This window comes from Eptesicus fuscus, chromosome 23 (assembly GCF_027574615.1).
Source record: "Eptesicus fuscus isolate TK198812 chromosome 23, DD_ASM_mEF_20220401, whole genome shotgun sequence".
Classification (NCBI taxonomy): domain Eukaryota; kingdom Metazoa; phylum Chordata; class Mammalia; order Chiroptera; family Vespertilionidae; genus Eptesicus; species Eptesicus fuscus.
In genome coordinates, this window is record NC_072495.1 from 28373990 (window position 1) to 28390708 (window position 16719).

Genomic DNA, 16719 nt, shown 5'->3' on the forward strand with positions numbered 1-16719 from the left:
GTGAGGAGGGTCCGTGTGAGGAGGGTCCGTGTGAGGAAGGGTCCGTGTGAGGAGGGTCCGTGTGGGGGAGGGTCCGTGTGGGGAAGGGTCCGTGTGGGGGAGGGTCCGTGTGAGGAGGGTCCGTGTGAGGAGGGTCCGTGTGGGGGAGGGTCCGTGTGGGGGAGGGTCCGTGTGGGGGAGGGTCCGTGTGGGGGAGGGTCCGTGTGGGGGAGGGTCCGTGTGAGGGAGGGTCCGTGTGGGGAGGGTCCGTGTGGGGAAGGGTCCGTGTGGGGAGGGTCCGTGTGGGGGAGGGTCCGTGTGGGGAGGGTCCGTGTGGGGAGGGTCCGTGTGGGGAGGGTCCGTGTGGGGGAGGGTCCGTGTGAGGAGGGTCCGTGTGGGGGAGGGTCCGTGTGGGGAGGGTCCGTGTGGGGGAGGGTCCGTGTGGGGGAGGGTCCGTGTGAGGAGGGTCCGTGTGAAGAAGGGTCCGTGTGGGGAAGGGTCCTGTGAGGAGGGTCCTGTGAGGAGGGTCCGTGTGGGGGAGGGTCCGTGTGGGGAAGGGTCCGTGTGGGGGAGGGTCCGTGTGAGGAGGGTCCGTGTGAGGAGGGTCCGTGTGAGGAGGGTCCGTGTGGGGGAAGGTCCGTGTGGGGGAGGGTCCGTGTGGGGAAGGTCCGTGTGAGGAGGGTCCGTGTGAAGAAGGGTCCGTGTGGGGGAGGGTCCGTGTGGGGAAGGGTCCGTGTGAGGAAGGTCCGTGTGGGAAGGGTCCGTGTGGGGGAGGGTCCGTGTGGGGAAGGTCCGTGTGGGGGAAGGTCCGTGTGAAGAAGGGTCCGTGTGGGGGAGGGTCCGTGTGGGGGAGGGTCCGTGTGAGGAGGGTCCGTGTGGGGAGGGTCCGTGTGGGGGAGGGTCCGTGTGAAGGAGGGTCCGTGTGGGGGAGGGTCCGTGTGGGGAAGGGTCCGTGTGGGGAAGGGTCCGTGTGGGGGAGGTCCGTGTGGGGGAGGGTCCGTGTGGGGAAGGGTCCGTGTGGGGAAGGGTCCGTGTGGGGAAGGGTCCGTGTGGGGAAGGTCCGTGTGGGGGAGGGTCCGTGTGAAGAAGGGTCCGTGTGGGGGAGGGTCCGTGTGGGGGAGGGTCCGTGTGGGGAAGGGTCCGTGTGGGGAAGGTCCGTGTGGGGGAGGGTCCGTGTGAAGAAGGGTCCGTGTGAGGAGGGTCCATGTGGGGGAGGGTCCGTGTGGGGGAGGGTCCGTGTGGGGAGGGTCCGTGTGGGGGAGGGTCCGTGTGAAGAAGGGTCCGTGTGAGGAGGGTCCGTGTGAGGAGGGTCCGTGTGGGGGAGGGTCCGTGTGGGGAAGGTCCGTGTGGGGAGGGTCCGTGTGAAGGAGGGTCCGTGTGGGGAGGGTCCGTGTGGGGGAGGGTCCGTGTGGGGAAGGGTCCGTGTGGGGAGGGTCCGTGTGAAGAAGGGTCCGTGTGAGGAGGGTCTGTGTGGGGGAGGGTCCGTGTGGGGGAGGGTCCGTGTGGGGGAGGGTCCGTGTGGGGAGGCGCCGTGTGGGGGAGGGTCTGTGTGGGGGAGGGTCTGTGTGGGGGAGGGTCCGTGTGGGGCGGGTCCGTGTGGGGGAGGGTCCGTGTGGGGGAGGGTCCGTGTGAAGAAGGGTCCGTGTGGGGGAGGGTCCGTGTGGGGGAGGGTCCGTGTGATGGGGGGTCCGTGTGGGGGAGGGTCCGTGTGGGGGAGGGTCCGTGTGGGGGAGGGTCCGTGTGAGGGAGGGTCCGTGTGGGGGAGGGTCCGTGTGAGGAAGGGTCCGTGTGGGGAGGGTCTGTGTGGGGGAGGGTCCGTGTGAGGAAGGGTCCGTGTGAGGAAGGGTCCGTGTGGGGAGGGTCCGTGTGAGGAAGGGTCCGTGTGGGGGAGGGTCCGTGTGAGGAAGGGTCCGTGTGGGGGAGGGTCCGTGTGGGGGAGGGTCCGTGTGGGGGAGGGTCCGTGTGGGGAGGGTCCGTGTGAGGAAGGGTCCGTGTGGGGGAGGGTCCGTGTGGGGGAGGGTCCGTGTGGGGAGGGTCCGTGTGGGGAGGGTCTGTGTGGGGGAGGGTCCGTGTGGGGAGGCGCCGTGTGGGGAGGGTCCGTGTGGGGAGGGTCCGTGTGAGGAAGGGTCCGTGTGGGGGAGGGTCCGTGTGGGGAGGGTCCGTGTGAAGAAGGGTCCGTGTGGGGGAGGGTCCGTGTGAGGGGGGGTCCGTGTGGGGGAGGGTCCGTGTGAGGAAGGGTCCGTGTGGGGGAGGGTCCGTGTGAGGAAGGGTCCGTGTGGGGGAGGGTCCGTGTGGGGGAGGGTCCGTGTGAGGGAGGGTCCGTGTGGGGAGGGTCCGTGTGAGGAAGGGTCCGTGTGGGGGAGGGTCCGTGTGAGGAAGGGTCCGTGTGGGGGAGGGTCCGTGTGGGGGAGGGTCCGTGTGGGGAGGGTCCGTGTGGGGAGGGTCTGTGTGGGGGAGGGTCCGTGTGGGGAGGCGCCGTGTGAGGAGGGTCCGTGTGGGGAGGGTCCGTGTGAGGGAGGGTCCGTGTGGGGAGGCGCCGTGTGAGGAGGGTCCGTGTGTGGAGGGTCCGTGTGGGGGAGGGTCCGTGTGAGGAGGGTCCGTGTGGGGAGGGTCCGTGTGAAGAAGGGTCCGTGTGGGGGAGGGTCCGTGTGGGGAGGGTCCGTGTGGGGAGGCGCCGTGTGCCCACCACAGAGACAAAGATGAAGGCGGGAAGAGGGAGCTCAGGAATTGGACGGCGCCTGCTGGGCGCTGGGCGCAGGGTCCATACAGCCGCCCAGTGGCCTCCCGCCAGCTTCTCCGCCTCAGACGCAGGGCGGCTTCCGGGGAGATGAGGTGATGGCGGTGCCGGTGCCCCGGCCGCGGGGAGATGAGGTGATGGCGCGGCCTGGATAACATCTCACAGGATATTGCCTCGGGCCCACCTGGCGCTGCCGGACGGAATGGCGGGGACAGGCCTCCTGACTGAGCACCGCGGTGGCCTCGGGCGCAGGGCCCTGCAGGTGGCGCCGGAGCGCCCTTTACTCTGAGGTCAGAGACCGGGGCTGTGGGGGAGGGTCCGTGTGGGGGAGGGTCCGTGTGAGGAGGCGCCCGTGTGGGGTGCAGGCGGCCCAGAGGGGGAGGGACTGGGAGGGGGGGACCCCCGGCTTTGGGAAGGAAATGGGAGAGGACCGTGCCCGGCACCCCAGGCCCCGGCTCCGAAAGAGGGGTGCCCTGCGTGTCTGGGGAGAGGCAGGGGGCCATGGCTTGTCGAGGTGGGGCAGGACTTGACTGTCAGCCCCGCCTCCTGTCCCAGCTGCTGGGGTGCAGGCTCAGAGCTGCCCAGTCCCCGCCTTCCTGCCCCCGCCTGTCTGTCTGTCTGTCTGTCTGTCTGTCTCTCTCTCTGTCTCTCTCTCTCTCTCTCTCTCTCTCAGACCACACTACAAATATTTCCCCAGCCGCGCCGCCGCGCCGACCTATGACCCCGGAGGTCACGGTTGGGTCCCCGGTCGGGGCACAGGTCCGGTCCCCAGTGGGGGGCGAGCAGGAGGCAGCCGGTCCATGATTCTCTCTCATCACGGATGTTTCTCTCTCTCTCTCCCTCCCTTCCTCTCTGAAAACAGTATTTTTTTAAAAAGAGTAGCAGTTCTGTTCTTAGGAGACAAACCATCATTTCTCCTACGATGAACCGGCAGTTTTAAAATAAAATAAAAAGAAACGAGCAGGTCAGCGAGGAGCCAGGAGAGAGCACCAGGGACAACTCGGCTCGGAGCCTGCCAGGCGCCGGCCCCCTCGCCACCTCCCCCCTCCCCCCGCCCCCCTCTGCCCCCCTCCGGCCCCCCCCCCGGCCCCCCACCTTCTGCAGAAGGTCGATCTCCTGCTGCTTGGCGTTGAGGACAGCCAGGGCCTGCTCATGCTCCAGCTCCAGCTGCTGCCGCCTCTCCGCGGCCTCGCGCATGTGCTGCGGGGACAGGGCAGGTCAGGCGGGGGCACGGGGGAGCCCTGCCACGTGCCAGGGAGACCCCGACTCCCCGCCCGGAGGGTGAGGGCCGCGGGACCATCAGGGAAACCCTGGCACTAGCGAGGCTTCCACCCCAGGTTCTTCCAGTTTACATTTGATTGATTGATTGATTGATTGATCGATCGATCTGCCTCCTGCACGCCCTCAATTGGGGATCGAGCCACAACCCGGGCATGTGCCCTGACCAGGGCCCGGGCCAGGGAGGAGCCTGCAGCCAAGGCCCGTGCCCTTGACCGGAATCGAACCCCAGACCTTCAGTCCCCAGGCCGAGGCTCTATCCACTGAGCCACACCAGCCAGGGCTCTTTTTTCGTTTTAAATGCAAGAGCTACAGGCTCCCGGGCGGGCGAAGGTGAACAGCCCTCTTTTCCTCATTTTCTGTGTGTATTCTCCGGCTGTTCTCGGCGTTTCTCCCTGGAGCCGATTACAGCCACACCCGGCATCATGGCTCTGGCTGAGCGTCGACCCAGGAACCAGGAGGTCACGGTTCGATTCCCGGTCAGGCCACATGCCTGGGTTGCGGGCTCCATCCCCAGTGGGGGGCGTGCAGGCGGCAGCCGATCCATGATTCTCTCTCATCATGGATGTTTCTCTCTCCCTCTCCCTCTCTCCCTGAAATCAATGAAATATACATATATATATATATCTTTATTGACTTCAGAGAGGAAGGGAGAGAGAGAGAAACATCAGTGATGAAAGAGAATCATCGATCAGCTGCCTCCTACATGCCCCCTGCTGAGGATGGAGCCCGCAACCCGGGCCTGTGCTCTTGGCTGGAATCAAACCTGGGACCCTTCAGTCCACAGGCCGACGCTCTATCCACTGAGCCAAGCCAGCCAGGGAGATATATATTTTTTTTTATTATATATATATATATATTATATTTTTTTTTTTTTTTTTTTTAAGAAAAACTAATGCAGCGGCCACCTCACTGCCATCCAGGACGGCTGCCCCCCCCCCCCCCCCCCCCGCCCAGCTGTTTAACGTCCTCAGAAACGCAAATACATAACTGCTTTTACGGGAATCGCTTCCAGAAACACTCGCGTGTTGCCGTTCACGGCTGTTCATACCGTCCAAGGGTGAGCAGCCAGAGAGCCCCGCCTGGCGAAGGCGTCCTGGGAGGGTCCCCCCTTTTCCGCTCAGGAGCTCGCGGGGACCCTGGGAAGCTGAGGGGGGGGGGTCCTACCTTCAGGACCTGCTCTAGGTTCTCCAGCTTGGCTCGCGGCCGGGCGGGCGGCGCTCCCTGGTCACGGCGGTGAGCGGCGCGTGGCGAAGCCGGGCATGCTCCGTCCCTACCTGCCGGGAGCGAGGAGGGCGGGAGGGAGGCTGCTCACGGGGCCGGGAAGCACTGCTTTTCTGTCTTTCTTTTTATTTTTATTTTTTGTTCATCCTCACCTGAGGACATTCCCCCGTCGATGTTTAGAGACCGTGGGAGGGAGAGGGAGAGACAGAGAGAAACAACGAGGTGAGAGCAGAGTGGCTGGGTCCCAGGCGCCCTCCCCGCCTCCCGATGGGGGGCCTGTGGATGGGGGTGTTACCGGGTGCAGCGGCCGGGCCCTGGCGGGAAGGCCTGCATGCTGGGTCTCAGGCGAGGCGCTCCCTGGGCGGCGTCCTTCTGCTCATTTTCCTACAACAAAAGGGAAGCGCACGTGAGGGGACGCCCCCGTGCCCGGGGACCTGGTGGGGCTCGGTCGGGAAGAGTCCGGTGGGAGCCCCCGGCCGGCGTGGCTCCGCTGGTGGGGTGTCGTCTGTGCCCCAAGAAGTCCCCAGTTTGATTCCTGGTCGGGGCCCAGGCCCGGGCTGTGGGCTCCATGCCCAGAGGGGGCGTGCAGGAGGCAGCCCATGTGTGTTTCTCTTCCTTGCTCTATAAAATCAGATTTTTAAAATACATTTTTATTGATTTCAGAGAAGAAAGGAGAGGGAGAGAGAGAGAGAAACATCAATGATGAGAGAATCATGGATCGGCTGCCTCCTGCACGCCCCCCGCTGGGATGGAGCCCGCAACCCGGGCCTGTGCCCTGACCGGGAATGGAACCCGGGACCCTTCCGTCCACAGGCTGATGCTCTATCCACTGAGGCACACCGGCCATGGCTCTAAAATCAATTTTTAAAAATGAAAAAATAAAAACGATGCAAGAAGGCAGCCCTGAGTACTGATGGGAAAGGGACAGGAAACAACGCGGAGAGACCTTATGGTGGGAAGCGGCACCGACAGAGGTTCCGCCCGAGGACCGACCATCGCGCTGGGCGCCGCGCCCGCCGCCGGCTAATGGGCGGGGGAGAACTTACCAGCGGCAACTTTGTTAACGTCAAGAACGAGCCTCCGAGGACCTTTCCAGAATAACACGGCCATAAAGACGCTGGGTGCCCGTGGGAACGTGGGAGCGTCCGGGGTGATTTATGTCTCGTTAGAAAGGACAGCGCTTCCCGGGGGCTTGGCTTCCGCTCTCTCCTGCCCACCAGGGGCTCCCGTTCCCCGGCTCAAGCTCTGCAGGGCAGCCCCGGCTGGTGTGGCTCAGTGGATAGAGTGCCAGCCTGTGGACCGAAGGGTCCCGGGTTCGATTCCCGGTCGGGGCACAGGCCCAGATTGTGACTTGATCCCCAGCAGGGGGCGAGCAGGAGGCAGCCGATCTGTGATTCTCTCTCCTCATGGATGTTTCTCTCGCTCCCTCTCCCTTCCTCTCTGACGTCAATAAAAACATTTACTTTTTAAGTTTCAGGAAGTTTTGTAACAACTGGTACGTTTTCTATCCCATTTTCATTCTAAATCTCAAACGGGTCCCGTCTTCCCCGCTTCCTCCACCGGTGCCTGTCAGACTCCCCAGAATTTGGAAGGTGTTTTGTACACTTTTCTGAACTGCCTTTTCATTCATTTTTTTAATATATTTTTACTGATTTCAGAGAGGAAGGGAGAGGGTGAGAGAGAAACATCCATGAAGAGAGAGAACCATGGATCGGCTGCCTCCTGCACGCCCCCTGCTGGGGATGGAGCCCACCACCCGGGCCTGTGCCTTGATCGGGAATCGAACCCGGGACCCTTCAGTCCGCAGGCCATTGCTCTATCCACTGAGCCACCCCGGCCAGGGCTGAACTGCCTTTTTATTAATAACCTGCTCTGATTGGCGGAGTAAGACATGCTCGCCGTAGGAAACGTATGAAGTGTGGGAGAGTTCAGAACGAGCGGAAAACCCGTCAGAGCCCCCAACGCCGAGCCTCTGATCTGCGAGCCGAGCGTGAGGAAGACGCTCGGGAGCCTCCTTAGCGCCTGGACGCCGGACAGATGGGCCGTCCGTGTCGAACAACACGGGGCTGTCTCCAAGCACTTCCCCGCCGCCTGAGAAACACGGAGCGCTTCCTCCGCGGAAACAATGACCCACAAGACCCTCCGGAGCGGCTTCCGTCGGCAGGAGACCGGGCCGGTGGGAAGCAGCTCGACGGAGCCAGACGGTCGCGGGCGGGCGGGCGGACGGACGGACGGACGGACCTTCAGCCCCACGTGCCCCGGGCCTGCCTCTCCGCCCTCCCAGGCACCGAATCCCCACGAGCTGGATCTGGATGGGTCTAGGGGTCCCGCGTGACCCCCAGAGGGGCTGCCTCCTGCATCGTGCTGGGGAGACGGGAGAAAGCGTCCACGCCAGTGTCCACGGGCCCGAGGCGGGTAAACAGCGGAGGTCCAGCCGCAGGAAGGAATATTACTCAGCCTTGAAGGTGCGAGAGGGGGAGGGAGGAGGGAGGAGTGAGGAGGGAGGGAGGAGGAGGGAGGGAGGAAGGGAGGCGGGAGGGAGAGAGGAGGGAGGAGGGAGCTGGCATGGAGCTGGCACAGGGCTGGCACAGACTGGCATGGCCTCTGCCAGCAGCCGGGGCCGCACAGGAGCCAGGAGGCATGTGTGCACGCCGCAGCCCGTAAGTGACAGCCGGGCCCTAAGCAACGGGTCCCGCTGCCATCGGCAGGTGCCGCGGCGGCAGATAAAGACCTTCCTGTGGAGAGAAGCGGCCAGGAGCCGCACCGAGTGCCCGGGCAGGGCAGGCGGCTCCGCCCGGTGGCCTCTCGGTCCGTCTGCTCCAGGCGGGCTGAGCTGCTCTTCCTGTCGGCCCGGGAGCCCGGGGGGCCCGCCCCTCACACCCATCGCGTCTCCCCCTGTGGCTGTCGCCCCAACACGGCCTGCAGGGCCTGGGGGCCGCAGTCCCCACCTGGCCCTCCTGCCTGGCCTGTTGCACGATCCTCACACTTCCCCCAATTCACCGTTTCACTTTCATTTTTAATATATATTTTTATTGATGTCAGAGGGGAAGGGAGAGGGAGAGAGGAACATCCACGATGAGAGAGAGTCATGGATCGGCTCCCCCCTGCACGCCCCCCACTGCGATTCAAGCCCTCAACCCGGGCCGACCGGGAATCAAACCGTGACCTCCTGGTTCCTAGGTCCATGCTCAGCCACTGCAATCAGTATTTGGGATTCTCAAAATAAACCCACTTTTCATCGCCAGTCACAATTCCATGCAAAAAAGACTTTCTCTCGTGCCGTTGAAGCAACACTCTACTGATGACTTTTCGGTTTTCCATTTGTCTTTCGTTCAGTTGATGTGGCACCCATTTTCCTTCCTTTAAAATCTTTCCCATTGCTTGTAAACGATCAGAAATTGTTTGCTGAGCAACGTGTAATCTTTCTGGGAGTTGTTTTTGAGTTTGACACGCATCTTCATCCAATAATGCTGGTCATTGTTGGTCTTCCAACTTTTCCGGTTGACCTGGACGTTCTTTGTCTTTCACGTCGAAATCATCCCTTTTAAAGCGTTTAAACCAGCGCTCACACGTGTCTTGAGATGGAGCATGTTCACCATAAGCTTCCCGAACTATACGATCACTTTCAGCAGCACTTTTCTTCAAAATGAAGTAATGAATTAAAACTTCCCGCAAATGCTCTTTTTTTGGGCACGAAATTCAACATTTTTAAGCGTAAAAATATCCATGATGTTAACACCTTCAGAAAATTTGACATATGAGGTTTTGAAGCTTGTTGTCCATACAACAAAACAGCCCACATATCAAATCGCATCTATAGCCCTAGCTGGTTTGGCTCAGTGGATAGAACGTCTGCCTGTGGACTGAAAAGTCCCAGGTTCGATTCTGGTGAAGGGCATGTACCGGGGTTGCAGGCTGGATCCCCACCAGCAGGGGGCGTGCAGGAGGCAGCCGGTCCACGATTCTCTCTCATCATGGATGTTTCTCTCTCTCCCCCCTCTTCCTCTCTCTGAAATCAATCAGTAAACAGATAAAAAAATAAAAGCCAGACATTAACCGCTTTCTTGCCAACGAAGTTTCGGTTTTGTTAAATTGCTTCATAGGAAGCTACCTTCAAACTGTGGCATCAAATTGGCAAAACTGGGGGGTGGAGGCGGGGGGGGGGGGGGTCGATGCTTTTCCCAAACATTGTGTTCATTCCATCATCCAATCACACGTGTGCTTCCTGCTGTCAGAGAGACACACCGGGGGTTGGGAACAGGCATGAGGGCCAGCTCCCTGCCCTCGAGGAGTGCATGTCGTAATGAGTCGCACGGACCACGGGCAGACAGACAGACGGACAGCGTGGGCCGCTCCCCGGGGGACAGCTGCGTCACAAACCAGTTACCCTGACCCCGGGAGCCCCTGTCCCCGTGCCCTCCTGCCTGGAACACTGCTGTCCCCGCACGCCCACGCCACCCTCCGCCCCTGAGGACCCCAGCCGCAGAGACCTAACCCCCCCCCGCCACCCGCCTTTCACAGGGGGCACGAGTGCCTCTGAGCAGCCGGCAGCCCATCCAGGGGGCTCAGGACTCGGCCGCTCTGGGTCGGGCCTGGCACCGCGCGGGGAAGCAGGAAACGCGCCAGCACCTCTCTCCATGGCGACCCATTAGCGTGGGTCCCGCCTCAAACCAGCCACGTCGCCATGGGAACCAGACGTGGGCCGAGGCCGCGGGTTAAAAATCAAGCTCCCTTATCAGCCTCTCGCTCGCTCGGAAGCCTGGTCTGCAGGGCGGCTGGCGGCTCTCCGCAGGGCATCTGCCGGGGCCGGCGCGCCGTTGCCTGGTTACCAACCGGGCACAGGACAGCCCTGGCTGGCCAGCAGGTCGCACGCCCAGCCCTGGATGCGGGGACTGGGCGGCGTCAGGAACAAGGCGCCTGCAGAAGGCACGCTGGCCTTGGGGTTGTGCCCGAGGGGCCCGGGAGGCACCCTCCCCAGGAGGCCCCTGGAGGCCTGCAGGACCCCCCCCCTCCACGGCAGCCGCCCCCCCACCGGTCCCCCCACAATGACTAGGGTAGAGCCCACTCCCGACCTCTCCCCGCCTCTGGGGTGCACCCCGTCCTCGGTTTCTCCACCCGTAGGTCACCCCCGTCTCCACCTCCATCTCCAGGAGCGTTTATTTTTCTTTTAAAAATATACATATTTTTTATTGATTTCAGAGAGAAAAGAGAGGGAGAGAGTGAGAGAAACATCCATGATGAGAGAGAATCATGGACCGGCTGCCTCCTGCAGGCCTCACGCCGGGGATCGAGCCTGCAACCTGGGCCCGGGCCCTGACCAGGAATCGAACCCTGACCTCCTGGTTCATAGGTCGACGCTCAACCACTGAGCCACGCCGGTAGGGTGCCCCTGGATATGACTTTAACCTTTGCACTCGGATGTCGAGTGTGACTCGACACGGTTAGCATTAGAATAAAGGAATCGAGAAAAAAGCAAGCGAGTGCAAAGTTAAAGGCGTTCCCCCAAATCCACAACCTCTGAAAACGCCATGGAGGACACCTCTCCAGCTCAGGTCCGCGAGGAAACATCTGGACGGTGTGTTGGCACGGAGGGCCCTGGCGCCTGCCGGGCGGGGGACCGTGGGCTGCGAGGAAGGACCAGCGCAGATTTCTGTAGAGAACGGGCCTCCGAGAGCCGAAACCTCGGCCACCGTGCAGGTGTGCTCGCGGCCGTTGTGGCCTCTCCGGGACCGCGGGAAGGCTCCGGGCCTTCTGAGTCGGACACGCGGCCCCCGGCGCGCACGGGCCGGGCCAGCCCGTCGCCGCGGGTCCCGGGACCTGTTGTCCGAATGCTTTCCCTTTGCGGGGAAACGGCTCGAACATCACTCCCTTCCCAACGCGAGGACACGAGCTAAATTTAAATGCGATCGTTTAGCGATGCATCTGCAGAGCGGCCAACATTCTATCAAAAAAGAAACACAAACAGCGCGTTCCAAATATAGGGAAGACTCACACGCGTGCGCCAGGCCCGAAATGAAGACATCAAGGCACTGCCCGCACCCCGGAGGAACGGAGTGGCGTCTGGGTCCCCGGGCCACGGAGAGGCAAGTGAACCGGGAACATGGCGGGCAGATGACCACCCACACCCTCAGCGAGAACATCTGCCCGCTCCGCCTGGGGCCGAGTCCTCCGCTCACGCCGTCCACGGAGGAACGGCTCCTGGGACATCGATGGCGGTGGAAGGCACGGGGCCGGGGTATCTTCCGGGCGTCTCCCTCCCCCAGAGCCCCAGCCTTTACTGGTTAAATGATACTTTGGGGGTTTAGGCTGAACCCAAAAACGAACGGTTACCAAGTATCAATCCTGTATCTGCAACAGCCGAGTTTCACACACGGAAAATGAACACGTAAACCAGAAATCTGAGGAGTGGGTGTGAGGTGAAGTTTGCTGAATGGCTGGGGCCATTCCTACCATCACCATCACCACCACCATCTTCATCACCACCATCACCACCACCACCATCACCACCACCACCATCACCACCACCACCACCACCACCACCATCACCACCACCACCATCACCACCACCATCACCACCACCACCATCACCACCACCATCTTCATCACCACCATCACCACCACCACCATCACCACCACCACCATCACCACCATCACCACCACCATAACCATCACCATCACCACCATCATCACCACCATCATCATCACCATCACCACCATCACCACCATCACCACCATCATCACCACCACCATCCCCATCACCACCACCACCACCATCACCATCATCACCACCACCATCACCGTCACCATCCCCATCCCCATCACCATCAGCACCCCCACCATCATGTTTTACTGGAAAACGAGACTCAGCTCCCCTTGTCTCTCTCAGGAGCAGCCCCAATGCCAGGCCCAGGCAGCCATGCCGTCCTCCCAGGTAACTGACAGGCAGTTGGCCGTTGACCGACACGTCTGGAATAGGCCGTTCAACGGCGACGAAGAAAAGCACACGGCCCCTGACCGACCCCGGGCACAGGGCCTCGGCGGGCAGGAAGGACCACTTACCACGGAGTCCCACGGCCGGGCTCTTGGTCTCGGACAGGAAGCGGGGAACTCCCGGGGGGTCTTCCCGGTGTTGGGTCTGACCAAACGCGTCTTCCGGACCCACCGGCTCAGGGACGAGGGGTCGTTTCTCGGCTGTGGGAACAAGCGTACGATCTTCGGTCACAAAAGAGGAGCCTGGGGCCCGGCCGGCGGGGCTCAGGGGTTGAGCGCCGACCTAGGAACCAGGAGGTCAGGGTTCGATCCCCGGTCAGGGCACAGGCCCGGGTTTCAGGCTCCCTCCCCAGTGAGGGGCGTGCAGGAGGCAGCCGGTCCAGGATTCTCTCTCATCATGGATGCTTCTCTCTCTCTCCCTCTCCCTTCCTCTCCGAAATCCATAAAAGTCTATTTTAACATAAAAATAACTAAACTAAAACGAGAACCCGACACCCGCAGAATGAGTGACGGCCGAGGAGCCGGTCTGTAGCAACAAGACGGTTTTCTTTTTTTTTTTTTAAATATATATTTTATTGATTTTTTACAGAGAGGAAGGGAGAGAGAGTTAGAAACATCGATCAGCTGCCCCTGCACACCCCCTACTGGGGATGTGCCCGCAACCAAGATACATGCCCTTGACCAAAATCGAACCTGGGACCCTTGAGTCCGCAGGCTGACGCTCTGTCCACTGAGCAAAACTGGTTTTGGCAAGACGGAGGGTTTTCAAAGTTAAGGCCGACTTTTCCCACCTCGTGTCTGAGCTCCATCTCCTTAGCACCCCCCCATCTCTCCGGCCCCCGAAGCGGGTACTCACAGGATGCGGGGGCCGCCCCCGGGGGCTCAGAGGGACCAGCAGGGCCACCCAGACAGCACCCGCTTCCTGTCCCCGCGGACGAGGGCAGCCTCCCCCAGGCCCCAGGTCTGTGCCAGGCGGGCGGCAGGCAGGAAGGCTGCTCACTTATTCATGCCCGTCCCCGCCGCCAGGAACGGCTGTGTCAGCCGCCGCGTGGGATGGGAACTCCATCCCCGGATGGGACTGCTGGCCCCACGGTGCGCGGTCACCCCCAGTCACGCACAGGCGACGACCTCGGCGCCGCCTCTCCCGCCTCCTCGCTGACCCCTCGGACTGTCCCAGCTGCTGCCTGGTGTCCTGACCTCGCAGTGTTTCGATTCTTTTTTTTTTTTTTAAATGTCTTGTAATGTTTTTATTTTTTTAATATATTTTATTGATTTTTTACAGAGAGGAAGAGAGAGGGATAGAGAGTTAGAAACATCCATGAGAGAGAAACATCGATCAGCTGCCTCTTGCACAGCCCCTACTGGGGATGTGCCCACAACCAAGGTACATGCCCTTGACCGGAATCGAACCTGGGACCCTTGAGTCTGCAGACCGACGCTCTATCCACTGAGCCACACCGGCTTCGGCAGTGTTTCGATTCTTTTAAAATGTTTCGTTAATCCCCGAGGACGTTCCCATGGCTTTTTAGAGAGAGTGGGAGAGAGAGGGAGAGACGGGGAGAGAAACATCGATGTGAGAGAGACACATCGATGGGCGGCCTCCTGCACGCGCCCCGACCAGGGCCCGGGCCGGGGAGGAGCCTGCAAGCCAGGTGCCTGCCCTGGACCGGAATCGAACCAGGGACCTGTCGGTCCGCAGGCCGACGCTCTACCCACTGAGCCACACCGGCCAGGGCTGTATTTAGATTGTTTTGCATCGAGACATTTCCATGGCCCAGAACGGAGTCTGGTGAGTATTCCGTGCACACTTGGGGGAAAAGACAATGAGTGTCGGTGAAATGAAACCCATTCACCAAGGCCCATCTCAGGGTCAGGTACTCTATACCCGCACTGACACACACACACACACACACACCCGGCTCGTTCTATCAATGACGGCGGCGTGGTTCCGTGGCCAAGAGCGAAGCCTGCCCTTCGTGCTCAAATATTTACAAGACGCCGGAGTCCTGCTCGGCTCAGCTCGGTGCTGCCCAGGGGAGGACGCAGCCCTGTCCTCCGAGAGGAAGAGGAAGCAGCCGCTCGCAAAGAGGCGACGGGAGGGTCGTATTTCACTGAGCAAATTGACAAAAGGTCAGAAAGCTTGACCTTTGCCAGGGACAAGCTGGCTCAGAAAGCTGAGCCGTCATTTAAATATTTATAGGCAGGAGCCAGGGGCGCTGACATCGCTGATGTCGCCCCGGGGGGAGGGTGGATGGGAGGGCGTGCGGGGCCCGGGGGCCAGGCCCTCATCACGGTCTCTCGCAGGGGTGGGGGTGGGGGTGGGGGGCAGGGAGAGGCGGCCAGGCCAAGGGGAGGGCCCCTCTCCTGCCGAGGGGGGTGGGGAGCCCGGGAGACGCATTGACTCAATTACAGCAGGTGCTGGGCAGGATATAAGAAGCCGCTGTCCGTCAGTGAGTCTGAGGAGGCCACCCAGCACGGGCACGGGCGGGGGCGGGGGCGCTCACCGTCAGGGCGTGGGGGAAGCAAGCCGTGCATTTCAGGGGGGCCCTGGGACCCCGCCAGGCCCCCACTGCCCCTCAGTCGTGTGGATGGAAAGGAAGCTCTGGCCCGGCCGGCGTGGCTCCGTGGTTGGGCGTCGACCTATGAACCAGGAGGTCAGGGTTCGAATCCTGGTCAGGGCACAGGCCCGGGTTGTGGGCTTGATCCAGTGGGGGGCGTGCAGGAGGCAGCCGGTCCGTGATTCTCTCTCATCGTGGATGTTTCTCTCTCTCTCTCCCTCCCTCTCTGACATCAGCACCCTCCGCCGGCTGCTGGGCTGTTTGGGGCCCAGGGCACAGTCAGGGTGGCACCAAGAGGACCTCGAGGCCACCCCCACCTCACCCCCAGGGCCGTGCCACGGTCACGTGACTCCCCCAGGCTGACCAGAGGAGGCGGGCGCTGGTGGCCGCCCGTTAAATCGCTGCTCTGCTCGGATGAAAGGGGCTGCGTCTGCAGAGCCCGGGAAGGAGGCGGAGGATGCGCCGCGCTGGGCCCCTGCCCGGGCGCCCACGGCCAGCGTTTAGCGCGCGGCCTGGCACCTCGGCGGGCGGTTCGGAGTCGGCGGAGCCAGCGCCACCTGCCAGCTGGCGGGGCGCCACCGAGGGGCTGGGAGCAGATGGCTGCCGCGGAGCGCTGCAGGCCACGGTGTGAACTGGAACCGGAGGGAGAGAGTGGGAGAGGGGGGGGAGGGGGAGGAGCCGAGGGAGGAGCAGCAGATAAATGACAGCACACACGCCTCCCGAAGGACAAGGCTGACCTGGACATACAGAGGTTAGAGACCAGCTTCCGAATCAGAGACAGAGACAGAGATAGAGAGACAGAGATAGACAGACAGAGAGACAGAGACAGACAGAAACAGAGAGATAGAGAGACAGAGAGATAGAGAGAGAGACAGAGACAGAGGTAGAGACACAGAGAGGGGGGGGGGTCCTCCCTTCCCTCCTGGAATCCCCCCAGGGCTGCCCGTCCGTCCGGGGGACCCTGCGTGTGGACAGAGAAGGCCTGGCCCAGCCGTCAGCCTGGGGCCTCGGTGCCCTGGGTACACACCGCGGGACCGTGGACGAGGGACTCCCTGTGATTTCTCGTCCATGAGCCGGAATGAAAGCAGGGCCGTGTGGACACGGACGCCGATACAGAACCCGAAGGGCTTGGCCAGGGCTGGCCCGGGGCGGGAGCAGCCTACCTGTCCGTCCCCCCTTCCCTCCCGGACAGCGACGGACTTCCAGAGTGGGGGGGGGGGGGGGGGGGGGATTTCGGGGGAAAGGCCACCGCCCACTCCACACCCAGAGAGGTTCCCTCCAACAGGCCGTCCCCGCTCAGGCTGGCCAGGCACTGGGTACCTGTGGGCTCAGGCTGGCCGGGCACCTGGGACTGGGCACTGGGCACCTGTGGGCTCAGGCTGGCCGTGCACCTGGGACCGGGCACTGGGCACCTGTGGGCTCAGGCTGGCCGTGCACCTGGGACCGGGCACTGGGCACCTGTGGGCTCAGGCTGGCCCTGCACTGGGCACCTGTGGGCTCAGGCTGGCCGTGCACCTGGGATCGGGCACTGGGCACCTGTGGGCTCAGGCTGGCCGGGCACCTGGGACTGGGCACTGGGCACCTGTGGGCTCAGGCTGGCCGGGCACTGGGCACCTGTGGGCTCAGGCTGGCCGGGCACCTGGGACTGGGCACTGGGCACCTGTGGGCTCAGGCTGGCCGGGCACCTGGGACCGGGCACTGGGCACCTGTGGGCTCAGGCTGCCGGGCACCTGGGACCCAGAATAATACAGCCGGTGCCACCAGGGCCGCCCGGTCACCAAGAGCCACGCACGGGCCCACGAGGCCGCCCCCGGGGAGTCCCTGCCCCGCGCAGGAGCCTGGCGCTCGGACAGGACAGTCGAGGCAGGGCGGACAGGAGACGGTGACCTGGGGGAGGGGTGGGGGAGTCTGGGTGGCTGACCATCGAGAAGTGGATAGAAACAGCCCGGGGGC

General features: G+C 62.6%; 1 protein-coding gene across 1 annotated transcript in view; it reads right to left on the bottom strand.

The window, feature by feature from the left end:
- The window catches only part of RIMBP2 (RIMS binding protein 2), a 34157-nt gene extending 28793 nt beyond the window's left edge, over positions 1-5364 (bottom strand). Inside the window, exons 1-2 of the mRNA XM_054712547.1 lie at positions 5162-5364; positions 3812-3916 (exon numbers count right to left, since the gene is read on the bottom strand). Of these exons, the coding sequence (XP_054568522.1) occupies positions 3812-3913 (102 nt within the window). The 5' untranslated portion in view covers positions 3914-3916; positions 5162-5364. The remainder of the gene's footprint in view (positions 1-3811; positions 3917-5161) is intronic.
- Positions 5365-16719: the final 11355 nt, after the last annotated feature.